Genomic DNA, 16,973 nt, shown 5'->3' with positions numbered 1-16,973 from the left:
CAGCAGTCAGTTGGTAAGAGCTTTGTAAATTGCTCATTTTAATTATTATTGTAATGTTATGTGTTTTGAGACATGAGGTAATTTAATGTTTATCTTTGAAGAGCGCTCTGAAAGGAGGGTGGGGCTATTGCGAGCCTCTCCGAAACTCTACTGCAACAAAATCTGCTATTTGGAGTAGCAACATCCCAGAAACAGAGGCCAAATAGCTTTGTGTAGTTTACATAACTTTGTCTAATGCTAAGCCACCACCTTCTAATCTGAGTAAACAGGAGAAACACTCCTTAACTTCTTTAAGTAAGGATCAGAATATCGCAGTACTACCAGCAGGTAAGGAAGATGTACAGTGGTGTTGAATATGGAGGACTATCATGAGGTGATCCCACTGGTAAATATAAGAAGTTATCAGTTTTTTACAGTCATTGTAAGCAACAATGATAGATTGCAAATTGTATTATTACCATTACCCTGGAGAAACCACACCTTCTATATATGGATTACCAAACATTTATAAGGAGGGTGTTCAACTGAGACCAGTGGTGAGCAGTATTAAATCTGTTACATATAATGTGGCAAAATATTTAGCTACCATTTTAACTCCTTTGGGTGGTAAGATGGAGTGACATATACAAAACTCTAAGGACTTTGTTGATCAAATCGGAGGACTTTCCTTGGACCCAGACGAGACGTTGGTGTCCTGTGATGTCACGTCATTGTTCATGTATGTACCGACAGCACAGGTGGTTGAAGTTGTAAGGGAGAGACTGGACACAACTGAAGCTGAAAGGGGTTTGTGTGTTGCTGGAATTCTGTTTGAACACCCCATTAAGTACAAGGATGTGTTTTACCAAGAAGCATGAATGTTTGTATATACCTGTATTTAGAAAAGGTAGACAGAAAAGCTTTGGTCACTTATAAGCGGGAGGTCCCAAGCCATCGGTTCAGATATGTGGATGACATGTGTGAAGATCAAAAGATAGAAGTTAGCTTCATTCTCAGAGCATATCAATTCAGTGGATAAAAACATCAAGTTTACTAGGGAGGAGATGTGGGAGAACAAACTTCCATTTTTAAATTGTTCCATAAAAGTGGGGGGAAATAGGAAACCACAAGTGGAAGTGTACTGTAAGCCCATGTATATTCTGTTTTAGTTCTGTTCTGAAATATAATATAGGGCAAATATATTGATGCTTGAAACTATTATCAGCAATGCACTGATTGGCTGGTGGAAACATGGTACTGTAATGACATCATATTAATTATAACATCACACAACGTACAAAAAACTTGCCGAATTTCTGGACCTTTATAAAGAAACAACCAACTGACCAACCTAACTCACGACATAAAATTATTTGGTAATTATTCCCTCACAAATCTCAGTAAATCTGTATGTGTCTATATTATGATAGACTACACAACATCATAATATCATTTTCAAATACATTTTTAAATTATTATCATTTTAAATCATTATTGTCCCTGGTTCAATAGGGTACTGTTGTAATAAATTAGCAGTGGCTGGGACAGACCACTTCAAAAGGTGCAATCTAATCCTGTTTACAGGAAATAAGACTGCTCCCGAGCATGTTAGGTTAGAGTTTACGGAACTGTTGCCAACTCTGGGATGAGCTTTCAAAGAACTTAACGATCCTGGATCACGTCAAATCGTCAGCAGTAAAATCCATATAACTGAGTAATCCACTTAGAACAGGGGTGTCCAAACTCGGTCCTGGAGGGCCACTGTCCTGCAGAGTTTAACCAAGGCTAACTAAGCCAGCTAACTAAGGTCTAACTAGGCATACTAGTAACTTACAGGCAAGTGTTTTTGGACTCTGCAGGACAGTGGCACTACAGGACCGAGTCTGGACACCCCTGATGTAGAAGAACAGGTCCCTTTTTCTGTTCAATGCAGATTTATGTTGACCCACCCTGCGTCTCAATAAGCTCCCTTGCTTCCTAGGTCGTGAATCAGTATATCATGTAAATGAATGTGGCCCACTCCCTGATCAGTGCCCTGACTAACTAGGGAGCTGACTGAAAAGGCTGTAAACTATATTGGGAGCTCTTACTTACACATTACTATAACATTAAAGGTTACAATTAACAGAGCCCAAACTATTAAATTCAGTTGCTATTTATTTTTAGATATAATAATCAACATTAAGATAATAATAATAAACATGTAAATTGTACACAAGGTAGGTTTTGCATAAACTTCTAAATCTACAGTAGTCAACATTTGAAGTGGATCAAAACCTTTCATCAAAGTTGTCCTAAAACCTTCTTCTTAAGACAACTTAGTTCTTAGGACAACTTTGATGAACTTTTTTGATCCATTTCAAATGTTGACTACTGTAAATATAGTTAATTTTCTACTCCAATTCATTTTTTAAATATAATCATTTAGACAGTGGCTGTCATAACTTGTTTTTATGACATTTATTTACATATATTAAAAAAATCAAGACATTATTAACAAGTTAAGTAAATAATAATGACTAGGCTTATAGTGCATGTAGCTGACGCTGGGTGGTCAGCTGTGGGTTACATATATTGATGATCTCAGGGTTTAATGTTTATTTTTATTATTTTCATAACCTTATAATTTAAATGTGTATTTCTGTGTATGTGAGTCAATTTCATAATTTCATGATAAAAGTTGGTATTGTACTCCATTATTGTTGAACTCACAGTTTGTCTAAATTGAATGTCATGTGACTCTTCCTGATTTACTTAACCAGGAAGCATTGGTGTCAACGGTATGGCGATACGTGAATTCAGACACACGTTATAGTGCTCCTGACCATTCTCCTGCTGGTTACCAGACAAACGCTGTAAAAATGTTAATATTTTGTACATCCTTTATTTGTTTTTTGGGGTTTAGTGGTTTTGTATGTAAAACTGTGTTGTTTTTGTTTGTGTCTAGTTTTTCATGGTCTTCTAATAAATAAAAATGCATGGACATCAGTACTTTGGAATTAAGTTCTCTTAATTCTTTGGAATTAAGTTCTCTTTGGAATTAATTTCTCTAGTGAACTAACATGCTGTAGACACTAAATGCCTAAGGTAGATATAATGCTATGTGAGATATTATTCTCAGGCTGTTTTATTGATATCTTTCCACAGTTGAAACACTGGTTGAGAGATTACATGTAAACATAACGATGGTCATCTCTTCGTTTTACTAGTAGCAAACAGCGTTGCATTACTGAGAGAGCCCCCTTCTAGATTGGAGTGTGGATCATCTGTGACTGTATTCATTGTGTCACTGCATGAACCAAACTGTGACGAATACATGTACCATTACACCCCTATAACAAATCACACTGTACAACATATACTGTATGATGATGATGCCTATTGAATCATTGGCTGCAACGCAAGTTAGTATAGAAGAATAAAACATCATCAGCATGCGCTAATCTTAAACAAATAGAGCAAGATGAATCACACTTTGGCAATTGTGGTTTTCATGTGTGCTGGAAAAAAAGAGGAGGAAGCGAAAGAGGAGAATATGGATGCAGTCATGGCTTGGGAAAAGAGGTCAACTTGGCATACCAATTGTGCACATGGAGCTTGAGGTAACTATATAGTTTAAAAAACTGTGCCACACCACGAAATGAAGAGATAAGTGTGCTTCACCACAGGAGGAGGAGGGGCACCACTGTAAGTGGCAGGCACTACCATCAGCTCAGGCAAGCATATTATGTGGGCAATTTGGTAGTCATGTGACTTCTACATGTGCGTGGATCATGTTACTTAAGAGTATATATTTGCAAGAGTTACTTCCTGTGTTTTTACAACTGAAGATGGTGCTTTGGATGAACACGGAAATATCTAGTTTTTATCTCACAGTTTTTTTACCTCCTGAAAAACACTTGATATCAAATAATATGGATTATGATTTCTAAAAAATATATACCAAATCGATATATTTTTAGCAGGTTCATTTCAGGTTAAATACACACTTTCAGTACAAGTAATAGCTTGTACTGAAGCTAAAACACATTTATGGACATCAGATGTGATATAACCAGAATGTCAGAGGCATTGAAGGACTATAAACACTTCAAAAACTAACTCAGAAAAGACTAATTCTCAGATTTAATCTGTTGCAGAATGTATAATATTTGGCAGAAGCAGTGCAAACATATCTCTCAGCCTAGTTTCATACTGAGTACCCCCTCAAAAATACCATTGTTGGTTAAAGATGGGTGGCTAGTTAAAGTAGGAGGTGTTCCCAATGTTCTGCTGGTTAGTTGGCTGGTTAAGGATCTATCATTTTCACTTGATTGGTTTGAGGTTGGTTTGTTTGCTTTAGAGATAAACATTTTAGGCTACGTTCGCACTGTCAGTTTTTTGGATTGACAACTGATGTGAGTCTTGAAATGTCCCGTTCACACAGCAATGTACAGAAGTGTTTCGAATGCTGTCTGTATGAATGTGCAATGAGAGTCAAGCCCGTATCCTTACCTGTAACCATAGCAACAGTGACCAAAGTAATATTAAAGATGACGACGTCCATAAAACCGAAAAGACTTTTTGACACAACAAGAGTCAAATCTTTATTACAGTTTTTTCCAATTGCTAACACACAATTTTTCAAACTAGTCTGGTTTTATCAAAACACTTAACACAATTCACAAAACCACACACCCAAACTGCAAAATACCTCATATATCCTGCAAAATGAAGCACTGCAACCGAAACTACACAGAGCATTATCAAAATCAAACTTTTGCATGAAATGGCACACACTTCATTCATATTACCAGATTTTTGCCTAACCACCTACACACTGTTGGGCATAATGAAAAGCACCCCCATCTTTAGTATGCTTTGCCATAATACTAAAATATGTATCAGATTCTTCACATGCACAGAAATATTTGCAGATACACACACATGCTGTTGCAACATTTTTATTTTTTTTCCTTCACTACAGTAAACAAGTCAGTGCAACATATGCACAGCAGATATATTTACATGGGACTGAACAAAAATATTCTTACAAAAAACAGTAAACTGAAAAAGAAAATTTCTAAAAATATATTACAGTAAAAAAAAGAGGCAAGAAAAATAATTAGGCAGCATCTTGCCGCACAGCCGGGTCTGGCCACAACGCCTCGTCAACATCACAGGCAATATCTTCCCTTGCCAGACATCGAGGGAAGAAGCGCCTTGAGTGCCTTATCCATCCCTGAATTGCACCCACATCAATCTCATCACATGCCTCTTCCATGGCCTGCACAAGAGGCATGCGCACAAAGGGCTGCCGGTCGTATACCTTCCACCGCCATGCCGAAAAGAATTCTTCTATGGGGTTCAGAAATGGTGAGTATGGTGGGAGGTATTGCACAAGAAATGTTGGGTGGTCAACAAACCAGTTTTGGACTGGGGCTGCACGATGAAAGCTCACATTGTCCCATACTACAACGTACCGGTTTCTTTGATGGTCTGCATCATTCATACGCTCTGGTGGTATGAGAATGTTGTGAAGTCTGTCCAGAAATGTGAGAATATGGGCTGTGTTGTATGGTCCAAGTTTGGCATGACGGTGGAGGACACCATGCATATTGGAGATGGCAGCGCACATTGTGATGTTCCCACCACGTTGGCCAGGAACATCTATAATGGCTCTGTGGCCAATGAGGTTTCTCCCTCTTCTTCTGGTCTTTGCTAGGTTGAACCCAGCCTCATCTATAAAGATGAACTCATGTGGGATTGCATGAGCATCCATTTCCAGTACTCCCTGAAAACAAAGAACAAAAATCACTCAATATGGTGTTATCCAGTACACTGGGAAACAATGTTGTGTGTAGTGTACTGCAGTCAATATAGTACTTACATCCACATATGCTCGTCTGAACTCTTTGTTTCTTTGAGAGTTTCTCTCAAACGGCACCTTATAAAGTTGTTTCATTCTGATTTGGTTTCGCTTGAGAATGCGAGCCAATGTGGACAGACGAACTCGTTGAATGTTGTTGAATAAGGTGTTGTCTTGGATGATGTGGCTTTGAATTTCTCGTAATCTGATTTCATTATTTTCCAAAACCAAGTTTACAATGGCAGCTTCCTGTACCCCGGTGAACATTTGGCCCCTTCCTCCACCATGGTGTCGTCTCTCAGTCCTTTCGAAAAAATAAAATAAAGATATATATAGGGCTTGGACAATGCAGCCTAAATATTTTCCCCCACAGTAGAGTTCATTGTACAGGAAACTTGTACAGTTCATGAATGGCTGATGTCATACACTAAGTAAACAGGTGTCACCCAACTGATACACTATGACATGGGGTATACTACATGTGTACTACATGAAATTTTGGTTACATACCTGTTCTCCAGTCTAAAGGTCCGGATGACAGAGGCGACAGTAAAACGGCTCAAGTTTGGCTGCACTCTCTGTCCAGCCTCACGCATTGTCAACCCATGGTTGATGACATGATCTACTAAGGTTGCTCTGATTTCATTTGAAAGTGTTTGTCTTCTTTGGCCATGAACTCCCCTACCTTTCACTCTTCCTCCCCCTCTTATTCTCAACCTCCCTCTTCCTCTTCCTCTTCCTCTTCCTCTCTCTGCAATGTCTTCCATTGTTGTTGTAAAAAAAAAAAGGTTCTCACCTGTGGTCTTTTCATAGTGCTTACATCATGATTGAAGTGTTAACAATTAACCACTGAGGTGTTTGGCCAGGTGGCACATGTAATTGGCCAATTAGCTCATGTAGTGTCATTTTGAATGGCAGTGTTTTGAAATGGCAAACATGTGACTTTATGTCAGATTGTTGTGTCTTATGCAGAGAACTGTATTTAGTGAATTTAAAAAGTGCTATTTTGAAATGCAAAATGTGTGTAAAACAGAAAAGGTGTTTAGACTTTTGGAGACTTGAGAAGAAGTTTTGCTCTCTGTGTGTCAGTTTAAATAATTGTGCTGTGCATGTCATTTTAGTGTGTTAGCAATTGGAAAAAACTGTAACTGACAGTCGCTTTTATATCTGGGTGGAGAGCGGAACATTTGAGTCCACAGCGCTTGCGCATAGAACACAAAACTGATGGAGGGACCAGCTCCGGTGGAGAACAGTGACTGGATCTAAAACCTTTAGATGACACACAGCTCATATCTCCTATGCTGTAAGTTACCGAAACCTGCAACACATGGTAGACATGGGTTTAGAGCGGCTCTCTCGCACTGTATGACTTGACAGACAACTAGTTGACTAGTTTGGTTCTGTTCACACAGCTCAGGTTTTCCGAGAATGCGGATGTGAGTCCTGAAAATTTATGGATGCGAGTTCAGCTACAGAATGCAGTTGTCACGGTCGAAAATAACTGTATTGTGTGTGAACATAACCATATTAAGGACTCTAATACAGGACTGAAAACTCTATTCTGTTGCTGGTGAAAGTGGCCACTGATACCTTGCCAACAAGAAACAATGTCAGAAATAAGTTCTAAGGCCACGTTCACACTGTCAATTTTTGGGACTGACAACTGCATTTTCTTTCCGGTGTGAGTCTTGAAATGCCCCATTCACAAAGAAACCTACAGTACCATCTTGAATACGGTCTGTATGAATGTGCAACGCAAGTCAAGCTCGTATTCTCTTACCAGTAACCATAGCGACAGTGACTAAAGTAATATCAAAGATGGCGATAAAACTGAAAAGTCTTGACATGACAAGAGTCCAATAGAGCCAAGAGTTTATTAGCAAAATACGCCAAATCTTTATTAACCGACAGAAGGTTCAATGTAAACACACACTAACCGGACACATTTAACCGTTGCACTCGCATCTCACATCCTTTGTAGCATCTAGTGCATGACACGGCATTTGAGTCAAGTGTAGAACACAAATCTGACGGGAACCACTCCGGTGGAGAACAGTGACTGGACCTTTCAGATGACACACAGCTCATATCTCTGTTTTTGTAAGTTATCGAAAGCAAAACCACACACAAAACCCCTTAACAGACCAGCTCTCGCTCACTGTATGATGTGGCCAAGCGTGCCACACAAGTCCTGAAAAGTGAAGCCAAAGTGTCTCGATCGCCCCGAGGTGGTTGGTCCCAATATAGGTCATAAACGCCCTCTACCTCTACGACGTGAGACAAAATAAAAGATTGGAGCTTTAACTTTAATTTCTACATTTCCATAACTGTTTATTTCACACCTACATAATGAGTTGTTCTGCAGTAAATTGTACTAACAGATTCTATGGGAGTACATAGAATCATAGCACACGGCTCCACTTCATGCTCACTACTGCGCAGACTCAGATCCCGAATCAGCACAAGATGTATGGACATGACGGACAACTAGTTGTCCAGTGCGGTTTAGTTCACACAGCGCGAGTTTTCCTGAGAATGCGGTTGTGCGTCTTGAAAATTTACGTGTGCGAGTTCGGTAGAATGCGGTTGTCACTCCAGTAAATAACCGTACTGTGTGTAAATGTAGCCGTATTAATGACTCAAATATAGCACTGACAACCGTATTCTGCTGCTGTGTGAATGTGGCCTAAGTTAAGTTATGAACAAATGTTCTTTCAGTAATGTTAATAGAACCTTAATTCAGAGTTATCTGGTCTTTATAAATATTCTCAAAATGCACAAAAATGTTATTTATACATCGTTCATTCAAGTTTTTTTTTCTGAAATGGTTAAGTTGGACGTTCGTCTAACATTTTTTTAAATGTTTCAGAATATTCAGATAACATTTCCATAATGTTTGCAAAATAATAAAATGGAATGTTTCCTTAATGTTTGCATAACCAAGAAGAAACGTGTTTAAAACATCTAAGTTTTGAAAAACAGCATCCAGCAGTGCACTTTATACCACTGTGCATTCAAATGTAAACAACATTGTTTACAGGTAAAATAACTTTATATTTGATATGAATAATGAATATGATATATGAATAATGAATCGAAATTAAAAATATTAATCTCCTAAAGCAGACTGTTCACCTTCAGAGATTAGTGATGAATGACCTGGTTATTACATCAAACAGCAGAAATTAAACAATAAGTAAAAATCAGTTCTGCACATCTGCATATCTCTCATTAAAACATTCTCAGTCGATCTGTAGTCTGTTATATGGTTTATCAGGTTCAAGAGGACTTCCATCGGAGAGCAGAGAGGATTGCATGAATCAGGTACAGTAATGTGACAATGAAAGCCATCACCTGTAAACAAATGAAACATGCCTTATGCTATGCTCCAGTTCATTTACATCAATCATTATTACTACATTTAGGCCTTGATTAGTCTGGCACCTGTCTACTTATATTTTATCTAAAAGTTCATGGCTACACACTAGACTACATAAAGAGCCAGGGGGTTGTCAACTTTTGAACAGGACAATCGGTGTACATTTTTATTATTTTGTTCTGAAGGGCAGTACTAAATAATTTTGAACAAATAAGAACAATTTACACTGATCATCCTGCTCAAAAGTTTACATCTCCCCTGCTCCTAATGTAGCGTGTGGCCTTCTTGAGCATATATGAGTGATATAAAGATTTTACTTTGATTATCTGTGATGAATTAGTCTTACCACAGCAGCAATGTCTAGCTGGTACACTTTACCCTGTCCTTGTTTACCGATTGTGACATTAGCCAAAAGCACTGCAGCACTCAGATAAAAGAATGCGGAAATGGCATGATATCCAACATCCTAAAGAACAGACGATAGAACAGAAGACAGTGAGAACATATGTCATGTCCAGGGCTTTATTATTCATTGCCCTTAATAAACTATTAAAATGTCTAGGTCTTCATTTGAATTAATGTTAGAAACTTTGAACAAAAAAAATACAGTGGTGGAACCTTAAGTGATGGTATCAGATGATATTGTGGTACTCCAGAGAATTCAGAAATTATTACCATGGTTGTCTTCAAAACTATGTCCAAAAAAAACATGAATTGATGTTTCTTACCAAGCCAGGCCAGATGCTGCTTTGGTTTATGCCAGTAATAAATATGAAGAACCAAAGAGTGGTGATAAGGAAGCAGAAAAGGGACACGAACATGACCCAGCCCAGAGGATTGTCTGGGACCACATGGGTGGAGGCCACCAGGGTCCACACCAATCCACCAAACACCTGGAACAAACAAACACACAGTAAACCTGAACACAAAGTCACTCATATAAAAACATGTATAAGACTACAAACACAATCATTCATTAATCATTTCAGCCATATCCGACTCTTGCCATATGCGAGAGAATTGAATTTCATGAATTTTCTTGGTGATTATTTTTCTGGGGTAGGTCACAGGGTCTTTCTCCAACCCTTGCATGGTTTGGGACTCTTACACACATGCATTCATACTCATACTGCATGTTTTTGGTTTGTGGGGGAAACCGGAGCACCCAGAGGAAACCCATGCTGACACAGGAGAACATCAAACTCCACACAGAAAGGATGCCTGGATCAGCCGAGGCTCAAACCGGGACCTTCTTGCTGTGAGGCGACAGCGCTACTGAGCCACCGTAGTTTACAATAGTCATATAATTAAACAGCTGGCTACCCAGCAAACAAAAATATATTTTATTATAAAAACATTTTGCCAATGTTCCCATTAAATTATGAAAACATTATTTTGGAATGTTCCCTTTAAGGGATAGTTCACCCAGAAATTAAAATTTTATGTTTATCTGCTTATTCCCAGCGCATCCAAGATGTAGGTGACTTTGTTTCTTCAGTAGAACACAAATGATGATTTTTAACTGCAACCGTTGCCGTCTATCAGTCAAATAATGGGAGTGAATGGGAACTCGATCAATAAGAGTCTAAAAAACTTGCTTAGACAAATCCAAATTAAACCCTGCAACTTGTGACGACACATTGATGTCCTAAGACATGAAACGATCGATTTGTGCGAGAAACCGAACAGTATATAATTTTTTACCTCTAAAACACCATGTCCAACTGCGTTCAGCGCGCTTAGGGAGGTCTGATTGCTTTGACAACAGAAGTGATGTCTGACACTTATTGAAGTATAAGCGCGAGACATCACTGCCGTTGTCAGGGCATGATCAGACCTCACTAAACGAGTGCTGAACGCAGTTGGAAATAGTGGTGTATTAGAGGTAAAAAATTATATAAATACTGTTCGGTTTCTCGCACAAATCGATCGTTTCATGTCTTAGGACATCAATGTGTCGTCACGAGCCGCAGGGTTTAATTTGGATTTGTCTATGCAAGTTTTTCGACTCTTATTGATCGAGTTCCCATTCACTCCCATTATTTGACTGACAGACGGCAACGGTTGCAGTTAAAAATCATCTTGGATGCGCTTGGGGGTAAGCAGATAAACATCAAATTTTCATTTTTGGGTGAACTATCCCTTTAAGGTTCAAAACATCCAGTTTTAATAACATTTTTAATAGCATTTGAACAATTTAACAATGTTAAATGTTTAAATATATTTTATTTAGAGAAAACATTAAGGAAACTTTCCATTTGAGCATTTTGCAAACTTTTAAATGTTCTCTGTATGTTCTGAAAGTAGCTAGTAATGTTTAAAAAATGTTAGACGAACATCCAACTAAAAAATTTTTCCGAAAAAAAAAGTTCCATGAATGATGTATAAATGACATTTTTGTGCTAAGATTTTGAGAACATTATTAAAGACCAGACAAGTTTAAATGAACATTCTATTAACATTACTGGAATAATGTTCATAAGTTAGAGAATCTTGCCAGAACATTTGCCAAAGTTCAAGTAACGTTTACTGTTTGCTGGATACATTCAAAGATTGACATTTTATACAACAGTATTTTATAACAGATGTGAATCTTAAACTGTCCCATTCACACAGCAGCTTGCATACGGTATTTGAGTCTATTCCGGTGTCTCTGCCCTCATCATCTGGCTTAGGCAGGATACTCCTGCGAGTCCTGCTGCTTTTTAACTAAATCAACAGGTGTGGCAGGAATTTCTTATGAAATTATGTCACCTGATATCTCCAATATCAAGCAGCCAGTGCTTTTCACTGGATAACTTTGGGAGAAAATGATCTGCCTTCAATATGTACATCAATAATGTGACACTCATTTTTGTCTGGATCTAGCAGGTTGTTCAAAAATACATAATACATGTCTGGAGATTGTATAGTAATAAAAAATCATTAAAATGCTGAAATTCTTGTACAGTAATAATAAAAAAGTCTCATTAAATTATCTCATAATCTTATTATTTCTTTCATTCAGGTCCATAATCAAAACTCAAATAATCATGAAGTGGTTTCCCAATACCAAACTGTTTTATTCTTAGAAACATTTGTTCTAGACTATCATTGGTTTCTAAATATTTTTTTATTTTTTATTTTGTTGAGTTGTATTGCCTTTCTCTTGCGTTTTCATGGTTCTCAAGAATGAGGGATTGTCATGTTATCCATCCGTATTGGCATCTAATTTGGCTTCAACCAAATGGAAGATAATTTGTACCAAAATACCTTAGAATAGCTTTTTATTGGACACGTGGATTCTAACATCAACAACAAAAGATATGTGAAGAGTTTTCTCCTCCATTTTCAAAGTTTATATGCCTGTTAATTTTGCTAGGCACAGTTATAACTAAGGTTAGCTGCATTTATTATTTATTGTTTTTCCTCTGCCGTGCACCTATAGACCTGAAAAGGCCCGTAATAAAGCACAATGAGCCTTATAAACAGACAGAGAAACCTGCAGTCAGAAAGCATTTCACTGTAATTTAATTCACTATAATTCATTTTTTTCTCAATATTAAAAACCTATTTTGTATCTTACATTGCAACTGCAAGGGTTTAGTGCTACTAGTGAGACTTGACACCAATTTCTTAGCTATCTGCTTAAGCAGCTGTCAAAAACACAATACATGCCATTTCTCATAAGTCTCTTAATGTTTCATAGTGACAAGGTGTGTTACAAAATAAAGTTTGATTAGCCAAGTTAATCCAAACATTTATAGGAAATAACTGCCTTGACTCAACTGACACATGAAATTAACTAGAAAAAAGCAGCAGTTTCACCATGAACGATTTATCATCTCCAATGTCTCTGACTCTTCTTTCACTCTTCCTTTAACCCTGAGCACTATTCAGTCACTCATCCAAATTTAAGACCACAAGGATTAAATAAATTAGGTTGTAGATCATTAAAGGAATGCATGATTTGATCTTACTGGTTGAATACTTACAAACTCTGGAATGAAGAGAATATCAGGCATAGTGGTGAAAATCTTAGTGCCACTGGGCATCGCGCTCACTGAAGAAGCCATTGTGTGTGTGTGTGTGTGGTACTAAAGATTGAAGGAGATGAACTGAAACTTCTTAAACTTTTTCCTTATCCATACTGTCCCTCCCTATCCTGTTTTCTGCAATATTTGCACTTCTCATTATTCAAATATTAGTTCTATAGAACACTTTGTGAGATGAGAAAAACTGGTCAGATTAGATCTCAGGAAAAGAAATATTTTTCCAAATTCAGTATTTCAACAACATACTAAAAAAATGAAATCTTTAGAAATGAAATGTAAAATTTTTACTCATCAATGCATTTACAGTACAATGTCATTTTCTTGGTGCATGTACCAACATTAGTTTTTAAAAAAAGTTTAAAAATCTACTAATATTGCACATAACATCACTTGATATATGTTTAGAATATGAAGGGCTGTCTTTAATAGAAACATCAGACTGCAAGCAAGACAAATGAAAATATATATTATAGATTAACTTCAAAATCCAAAGAGACAATACTGTAATATTGGCATTGCTTGGTTGCCTTCTGTTGTATTTACATTATATAGCTGGAATCCACACAGAATTTTTTTACTTTGACAAAACTATTTTGACAACTTTGTCACAAACTGAAAGTATAATGTAAGTTACATAAGTGCTAGAACTGTCCAGGTGCTGCAAGACATTATGCAAAGCCAGATTCATGACATCATTAACTGCAGGAAGTGAGATGTGTTTTTTATTGGATGCTGAAGGATTTTGGGATCCACATTAGAAAAGAACCTGTGTGAATTTATGTTAGTACAGCTTTTGTGTTGCTTATTTTCTGCATGATCACACCAAATCAGTGTATTTCTTTAATTTGAGTGAATTGCAGCAGTGAGACTTTGTATGAACATAAGTTTTCAGATTTGCATATCTTCGTAAACATACTCTTGATTAGTTGTTTTTCTCCAGCTTATTACAAAACAAGTTTCCCATGAGTAACCTGTTGACTTAAATGCACAGTAAAAACTCAAACTGCAAAATTTTAACCTAAAACCTCCTGCCCTGTCTAGTAAAGACAAACCCTCTGTAAAACCTCACTGTAAAAAATGACTGTGATTTTAACAGTAAAAGACTGTAAAAATGCTGCGGTGAAAAACTGTCAATTGGTTTACATAAAGTTTCCGTACTATATACGGTGAATAACTGTAATAGATCTAATGGTACATTTAATGTAATTTTACGGTAAAATACCGTTAAATTCACAGTTTTTGGAAGTGAAAAATAACAATTCATTGTAAAATTTACAGTGAAAAACCATAAATTGACATTCCCACAATTCCCTGCGTGACACTTCACATTTGATATATTTTCGTTGAAATAACTTTCTTCTTGGTTTTTCTCATTTTTTTTTCTAATCAGTTATGTATATTAGGGTTTTATGTTACATCTAATGTTGTTAAATTAATGTTTATTGCATTTTTAAATGTCATGCATGTTACCATGATGGTGTTTAGTGTGTGTGTGAATGACACTGTGTGCTCCTTCTATATATTAGTATTATGCTTCTCAGCTTGTGGAAAAGCTGCTTGTGATGAACTTTGATTCATCATGTGACTCTTATCACCACTGTGTTTGGTGACTGTCAGTGTATTATAAAAGGTACAAAACAGATATTAGTACTTCATTAGGTTGGTAAATTAACATTATATCAGTTAATGAAATACGTTATTTTACCATAAATTTAACAGATTTTTTTTTTACGTCACTACGTTGCTCGTTTTTTTAGCAAAAGATTTAATTCTAGAACACTCTGTGGTCATCTGAATTCATTTCATTACTGGCTAGTGGATGTAATTTTTTAGTGGAGATTTTATGGATCCTGTCATTTTTACAGAAAAGAAAAAAAAACTAGCAGCTGTGATTGCCAGAATAATTCTGTAAACAATACAGCAAAATGTAAACATTTACAGACCAACCTGTAAAAACCTGTTTTTAAAAAAACAGTAAATCCAACAGCCCTTTTCTGCTGAATTAACAAGGCCACACTGCTACTTAAATACATTTTGTAACTTTATCATATACTGACAACCACCGTAATGACACGTGTTAAAGAGAAAGCCACATGATGACTCACAAGTAGTTTTTCCACAAGTTGAGGTGAATACTAATATATACTTAGTGCCCAGTGTCATTCACACAAATACAAAACACATCATGGTAACAACCCACTAAAATAATGCAGTACACATTTGTTTAACAACACATGATGTAATATAAAACCCTAATGTACATAACCGATGACAAAAAATATATATGTTTCGATTACCTGTAACCCTGGTTCCCTGAGAAGGGGAACAAGATGTTATGACCAGTGTCTGAAGCATGTGTCTAAACGCGACAATGACACTGGCTGGCGACAGCCCATTACGTCACTACCAGTGCACTCAGGAAACTGAGTATAAAAGGAAGCCACGTCATCCATTTCTTCGTCTAAATTTTTTAAATTTTATTTTTATGTATTTAACTTAGGTAAAAACCTTGGTTAAAAACTGGCACTATAAAGAAATCAAGAGATATAGGGGTGAGCCATCTACATCATCGACATCTTCTGTGGAGATGTGCACTGACCACGAAGAAAAAAGATCAAACAGACCCGGAGGATAATGAACGGGGTGAAGAGGCAGGAACCGAGAAACTCAACAGAGGTATGCAGGTCAAGAGAAATTGGCCTGCATTAACGAGTGAGAAAATGTCAAGTAAGAAACACAAATACAGCGACACAGTTTTAGCTAACAGCAGTCTCAAGCCCTCAGGAACTGCTGAAGAAGAAAAAAAATATTCACTCCCTTTCAGGCTTCCAAAAATGCACAGAAAGCATCATATCTGGCAAGGTCCCGCATAGCTAAAAGAGGCATGCCCCACACAACTGGAGAAAATCTGTGATTACCTGTTGCCAAAGACATGGTAAACTGTATACTCAGAGAGAAAGCTGACAATACTGTGGCTCGTCGCATTGATTCAATATCTGCTGACATCCTCAGCCAGCTAATAAGCAGAATAAAAAACAGTGAATTCTTCTCACTGCAAGTTGATGAGTGAATTGTTGAGCGAATCTATCTAATCTTCTGGTGTATGTCCATTATTTATTCGAGAACACAGTCCATGAAGATTTTATGTTTTGCCATCCCCTTGCCACATGATCAACAGGGGAAGGTGTTTTTAATTTGATGGATAGCTTTTTCAGAGTAAACTAAATTGACTTGATGTGCTGCATTGGTACAGACAGGGCGAAATCAATGACAATCCGAAATCAATGGCATCCACCGAGAAACCCTAGCCTTGAAAAACGTGCCAGGTGAACTTTTGTCTGTACTTAATGACGTTGTGAAAATCATCAATTTCATCAAAGCTCGTCTGTTAAATCCACTGATTTTTTGCACTTATGCAATAAAAGTTCAGGAACTTTTTGTTCATAAACTGTTTCACTTGTCTTCACACTTGTGAGACGACATCAGAAGCTACCATATTTGGCAGACATATTTTCTACTCTTAATTTAATTTAAGTCTGCAGTCTCTTAGTACCACTGTTTTCAGTACCCAGGACAATGTTGAAGCACTTATTAAAAAGCTAGTTTTCTGGGCCAACTGGATAACTACAATCTCCACTGAGTGCTATCCTCTGATATAGGATTTTTTGCAATCCCAGGAAGCTGTGCTAAGTGATTGTGTCAAAAGCCTCATAATTGAACATCTCAACAAGCT

At 37.1% G+C, this 16,973-nt stretch overlaps 1 protein-coding gene across 3 annotated transcripts; it reads right to left on the bottom strand.

Annotated features, from left to right (window-relative positions):
• Positions 1-4,647: 4,647 nt before the first annotated feature.
• Positions 4,648-14,604, bottom strand: LOC137006234 (myelin and lymphocyte protein-like). Of its 3 annotated transcripts, XM_067366857.1 has the most exons (5): positions 13,181-14,604; positions 9,935-10,099; positions 9,553-9,672; positions 5,849-9,181; positions 4,648-5,752 (listed from the first exon to the last, which is right to left on the bottom strand). In XM_067366857.1, exons 1-4 carry the CDS (start codon positions 13,259-13,261, stop codon positions 9,107-9,109), a joined length of 441 nt encoding a protein of 146 aa, XP_067222958.1. In that variant the 5' UTR covers positions 13,262-14,604; the 3' UTR covers positions 4,648-5,752; positions 5,849-9,106. The 3 variants fall into 3 exon arrangements, with proteins under 3 accessions (XP_067222958.1, XP_067222957.1, XP_067222956.1); XM_067366856.1 differs by lacking the exons at positions 9,553-9,672; positions 9,935-10,099; positions 13,181-14,604 and having other exon boundaries at positions 5,849-7,145; positions 8,963-9,105; XM_067366855.1 differs by lacking the exons at positions 9,553-9,672; positions 9,935-10,099; positions 13,181-14,604 and having other exon boundaries at positions 5,849-9,105.
• Between the last annotated feature and the right edge of the window lie 2,369 nt (positions 14,605-16,973).

This window comes from Chanodichthys erythropterus, chromosome 18, assembly GCF_024489055.1.
Source record: "Chanodichthys erythropterus isolate Z2021 chromosome 18, ASM2448905v1, whole genome shotgun sequence".
NCBI lineage: Eukaryota > Metazoa > Chordata > Actinopteri > Cypriniformes > Xenocyprididae > Chanodichthys > Chanodichthys erythropterus.
This window is presented reverse-complemented; position numbering and strand designations above follow the sequence as displayed.

Coding starts and splice junctions, on each gene's coding strand:
- LOC137006234 (XM_067366855.1), bottom strand. CDS start 6,235: ATGAACTGTACAAGTTTCCTGTACAATGAACTCTACTGTGGGGGAAAA. Junction 5,753..5,848: donor TCAGACGAGCATATGTGGAT/GTAAGTACTATA, acceptor CTTTGTTTTCAG/GGAGTACTGGAAATGGATGC.